Below are 6,000 nucleotides of genomic sequence, written 5' to 3'. Positions count from 1 at the left end.
AAAACAATGCATAAAATCTACAAAAAATTATTAAATTCACCAACTTAAATATTTTTTGGTTATGGATTTGGCGAGAAACCAAAAACCAATTGGTTGTCTATGATAGGGTTAAAGCCAAATTAAACTTCCTTAACCCTAACGCCATAGTCGTAACCATACCCATATCCATAACCATCTCAATGTGATCGATTAATGGTGCGTTAACCTAAAAATCGTGAAAATTTCATAAAAATGATGAAAACGCAAAAAATTACAAACATATTCCACAAAAAATAAGTATCTTAGTCATAACGTATCCAAAACAATGAAGAAAATGTAAAAAAAGTTATTAAATTCACCAACTCAAATATTTTTAGGTTATGGATATGGCGAGAAACCAAAAACCAATTGATTGTCTATGGCGTTAGCATTATGGTATGGCACCATTAATCGATTACGTTCCTTTCTATAAGGTAGGTTCGATCAGCTGATTTAATTCGCCCTTAATGGTGACTTATAACCATAAAGCCATAACCAGATAGTACAGCTGATCGAACCTGTCTTACGGAAATCAATGTAAGCGAGTTAGCGTTATGGTATGGCACCATTAATCGATTACATTGATTTCCATAAGGTAGGTTCGATCAGCTGTTTTATCTGGTTATGGCTTTATGGTTATAAGTCACCATTAATTCGCCCTTTAATTCGCCCTTTATGGCGTTAGCGTTATGGTATGGCACCATTAATCGATTACATTGATTTCCATAAGGTAGGTTCGATCAGCTGTTTTATCTGGTTATGGTTATAGTTTATGGTATGTGATTTGTGAGTATAAGTCACCATTAATCGGCCCTTTATTTTGTGTTGTGCAAATTCAGAACCAGCTGATTTTCGAATAACAATCAATTTTGATTTGCACGAAAGTATAATTTCCAAAATTATAAGAGTTATTGAGCGTTTATTGCCATCATTATTATCGCAATTGATAAAATTGTGAAAGCCTCAAATCACGAAACTGCTGAAAACTCATTTGCTAATTATTAAAGATTAGCAAACTGAACTGCAAACCCCGCCTTCAAGGCGCCAAGCAATTTGTGTTTTAAGACAATCAATAATTAGGCTTTAATTATAAGAAAACTTTAAAATACGAATAAACAATTGAATATGTTTCAGTGTTATCATTGAATTATCTAAAACGTACTTCACAATAAAACAATTTGCGAGATATAGCATAGCTTCGTCGGTAAACATAAACAATGACCCATAAGGAGTTATTAACATTCATTATACTACTGTCGGCGGTGGTTATAGACATCAGTTATGCTGATGATAAGGATCCATTGGTAAGTGCAAATTTTTATTGTTATTAATAAATGGTAATTTTCGAAACATAATGTTTTTGTTCATATTTCATTTTGGCATATTTTTCTCAATAAATTTTTTTTTCAGAAATTTTCACCATTTTAGTATTTTTTTTCTTCTTATCTCACCATGATGCCATATCGCTTGAAAATATCACTGAATTTTAATATAGGGATGACATCGCCTATATTTTAACTTAATAGCGTTTCTACCAGAGCTGTAAAAAGATTGAATCAATTGAGTGTGCATTCTCTCAGCATTATTGAAAAAAATTGTGTTTTTTTGGATGTATATTATTCCTGAATAGCTCAAAATCTTCAATTCAAAGCTAAAGTGTGTGTGTTATTGAATGGTAAAATATAATTCAATAAAGAGTTGAAGTAGGAACCATTCTCAATCTTTAAGGAATGTAAACTTTAAATGAATGCACACTTTTTTTCCATTCAGTACTAAATACTTTTTCCACAAGGCTATTTTTGGTATACTTTCATTGCCAACAGATATGTTAAATCAATTTAGGAGTTGGGTGCAAAAAACGGGTAAAATGTATCAATAGAAATAATAGCCCCTACTAATTATTCAAGTAGTTTAATATTTAAGAATTCATGAGCTTAACACCGGCTTATAATAATTGAATATTCAATCGTTATTTTTGAGAAGAAAGAAACATTTACTGGCATAATGCGATTTTAACATATCGAAAACCGCCACATAATCATCATCAGTCGATTTCGAATGTTATAAAAGGTTTCACCGAGATTCCAACCGCGAATCACACGGTGAAACTGCAGTTGCTTTAAATCATCGCAATATGCTAGTAAATCTTTATTTCCTTTCAGTTTCTCTTAAACTTCGCAAAGACAATATATTGCTTTCTTGCTATATGTGAAAATGGTTCTATATGTCCTACTTATTTTGCTATTGGTAAAATGGATTTTGTAAATGAACACACTGGCGCATAATCATAGTCAAAATAAAATAGGTTTTACATTTAATTTCAGCTTTTTTGACAGATAGCTCAGAAAATTATGTCAAAAAGCTGCAACTAAATTTAAAATCTATTTTATTTTGACTATGATTACGCGCCATTGTGTACCAAATAGAATTGACCAAATAGAGTAAATTGTGAATATTTTATGTCGATAATATAACAAAAACAGATACTTGAGTTTAAGTTATTTAAATTTAAATACATCAAAGTACATAGGTCTATAGGAGATTTCGTTGGAGCTTCCTAATTCCGAGAGTTTCGATAAATATATGTCTAATTCCTTGGCATCGTCCTACAGCGATCCAAGCTTTTTCTATTCAACTGAGTCACCTTCCCAGTTTTCCTTCATATGTGCCCAAAAAAAAAAATTTTTGCATTGGGGCAAACTCTTCAGAGGTTATTAATTTCCCTCCCCACAAAGAGATTGACTGCCTACATCGGACTACAGTTTCTTACAGCTGATGTTTTGATAGTGTTTGATGGTATACAAATATAGGACCCGAGTGATTGAGAAGGACCATTAGTCTCTCTGCCTATTTGCATGACTTTTGTAGGTTGAATTCTATCTTAGTTGTGTAGATTTGTATTCAAAGTTAATGTTCTTTGCTATCAAAAAATCTACAACTACATATAGAGCCTACTTGAAATGACTGTAATTACAAACTATTGTGTTTAGAGGAGTATTTTTCTTAGAAAATAGAGAAAAATAGTATAGTGCTATTGCAATTTGCAAACTCACAAACCAGTATAAATACAGTATTTGACCATAAACCGCTAGGAAGAATATATGAAGGAACTTAAGAGCTTTTATAATATATAACTATCGATTGTTTAATCAACAATTGAGGACGTTCAAATGTAGATTAGTACTTTTTCATGCAAGCCTTTTATATGGCACATTGGCAACACTTATTTAGAACGATGACAATTTTCGAAACATTTCGGTTCAAATCTTTGTCATTTGCTTTGAGCAGAGCTCACGGAGTATATTACCTTTGATTGGATAACGGTTGGTTGTACAGGTATAAAGGGATCGAGATAGATATAGACTTCCATATATCAAAATCATCAGTATCGAAAAAAAATCGATTGAGCCATGTCCCTCCGTCCGTCCGTCCGTTAACACGATAACTTGAGTAAATTTTGAGGTATCTTGATGAAATTTGGTATGTAGGTTCCTGGGCACTCCTCTCAGATCGCTATTTAAAATGAACGATATCGGACTATAACCACGCCCACTTTTTCGATATCGAAAATTTCGAAAAATCGAAAAAGTGCGATAATTCATTACCAAATACGGATAAAGCGATGAAACTTGGTGGGTGAGTTGAACTGATGACGCAGAATAGAAAACTAGTAAAATTTTGGACAATGGGCGTGGCACCGCCCACTTTTAAAAGAAGGTAATTTAGAAGTTTTGCAAGCTGTAATTTGGCAGTCGTTGAAGATATGATGAAATTTGGCAGGAACGTTACTCTTATTACTATATGTTAATAAAAATTAGCAAAATCGGAGAACGAGCACGCCCACTTTTAAAAAAAAAAATTTTTTAAGTCAAATTTTAAAAGAAAAGTTAATATCTTTACAGTATATAAGTAAATTATGTCAACATTCAACTCCAGTAATGATATGGTGCAACAAAATACAAAAATAAAAGAAATTTTCAAAATGGGCGTGGCTCCGCTTTTTTTCATTTAATTTGTCTAGGATACTTTTAATGCCATATGTCGAACAAAACATTACCAATCCTTGTAAAATTTGGTAGAGGCTTAGATTTTAGGACGATAACTGTTTTCTGAAAAAGGGCGAAATCGGTTGAAGCCACGCCCAGTTTTTATACACAGTCGACCGTCTGTCCTTCCGCTCGGCCGTTAACACGATAACTTGAGCAAAAATCGATATATCTTTACTAAACTCGGTTCACGTACTTACCTGAACTCACTTTATATTGGTGTAAAAAATCCGACTATGACCACGCCCACTTTTTCGATATCGAAAATTACTAAAAATGAAAAAATTGCCATAGTAATATACCAAATACGAAAAAAAGGATGAAGCATGGTAACTGGATTGGTCTATTGTCGCAAAATATAACTTTAGAAAAAAACTTTGTAAAATGGGTGTGACACCTACCATATTGAGTAGAAGAAAATGAAAAAGTTTTGCAGGGCGAAAGCAAAAGCCCATGGAATCTTGGAAGGATAACTGTTCGTGGTATTACATATATAAATAAATTAGCGGTACCCGAAAGATGATGTTCTGGGTCACCCTGGTCCACATTTTGGTCGATATCTCGAAAACGCCTTCACATATACAACTACAACCACTCCCTTTTAAAACCCTCATTAATACCTTTAATTTGATACCCATATCGTACAAACACATTATAGAGTCACCCCTGGTCCACCTTTATGGCGATATCTCGAAAAGGCGTCCACCTATAGAACTAAGGCCCACTCCCTTTTAAAATACTCATTATCACCTTTCGTTTGATACCCATATCGTACAAACAAATTCTAGAGTCACCCCTGGTCCACCTTTATGGCGATATCTCGAAAAGGCGTCCACCCATAGAACTAAGGCCCAAACCGTTTTAAAATACTCATCAACATCTTTCGTTTGATATCCATATTGTACAAACGCATTCTAGAGTCACCCCTGGTCTACGTTTATGGCGATATCCCGAAAAGGCGTCCACCCATAGAACTAAGGCCCACTCCCTTTTAAAATACTCATTAACACTTTCATTTGATACCCATGTCGTACAAACAAATTCTAAAGTCAGCCCTGGTCCACAGTTATGGCGATATCCCTAAATGGCGTCCATCTATAGAACTATGGCCCACTTTTTCTTAAAATACTCTTTAATACCTTCCATTTGATACACATGTCATACAAACACATTCCAGGGTTACCCTAGGTTCATTTTACTACGAGGTGATTTTCCCTTATTTTGTCTCCACAGCTCTCAACTGAGTATGTAATGTTCGGTTACACCCGAACTTAGCCTTCCTTACTTGTTATTATTAAATTTTTAGGAAAGTTTAAATAAGAATACTTTTCCAGTTAACTTCTTTGTGCTTTATTACTATTTAAATATCGAAAAAAAACTGTTCTTTACAGACAATAATTAAATTTTTGTGTAGATATTTTAAAGTGGCTTTAATTAAATGCACCATGCGATATTTGAGTGGGTTTTGTGCATGTACGACATTTTTCATAATTAATTGGTACTAGAAAAATGTGTGCACACACAGTAAAGGCTGCATTCATTTGAATGCTTATTCTGTGTTGAAAATTTTTTGTGCTTCATTCAATTACTTCATTCTTTCTTCGAATGAGGTCAGGAGTGCATTCTTTTTTTCCACTACTGAATGAAGAATGGGTTAAATTTTAAGCCTCATTCCTTAACAAGGAATGAATGAATGAAGAACAAGCATTCTTAAATCGATGATTTAAAATTTCAAATGATTGCACAGTTTTACAGCTCTGGTATCTACCTAGAGCTTTAACTGAGAAGTGGAGCACGCTCCCATCACACCACGACGGCTGCGGATATCACATTTATACTGCACCAAATACGTAATTTTGGGCGAAAAATTCCAAGTGCAGCGTAATTCGTCATACAAATAACATTTTCGAAATGACTAATTTGAGCTCATTTCACC

At 33.7% G+C, this 6,000-nt stretch overlaps 1 protein-coding gene across 1 annotated transcript in view; it reads left to right on the top strand.

Annotated features, from left to right (window-relative positions):
• Positions 1-851: 851 nt before the first annotated feature.
• Positions 852-6,000, top strand: part of Lerp (lysosomal enzyme receptor protein) — a 311,988-nt gene continuing 306,839 nt past the window's right edge. The window contains exon 1 of the mRNA XM_067762778.1: positions 852-1,322. Within this exon, the coding sequence (XP_067618879.1) occupies positions 1,236-1,322 (87 nt within the window). The 5' untranslated portion in view covers positions 852-1,235. The remainder of the gene's footprint in view (positions 1,323-6,000) is intronic.

Source organism: Eurosta solidaginis, chromosome 1 (genome assembly GCF_040869045.1).
Source record: "Eurosta solidaginis isolate ZX-2024a chromosome 1, ASM4086904v1, whole genome shotgun sequence".
Lineage (NCBI taxonomy): Eukaryota > Metazoa > Arthropoda > Insecta > Diptera > Tephritidae > Eurosta > Eurosta solidaginis.
The sequence above is the reverse complement of the archived record's forward strand: the minus strand, read 5'-3'. Positions and strand labels throughout refer to the sequence as shown.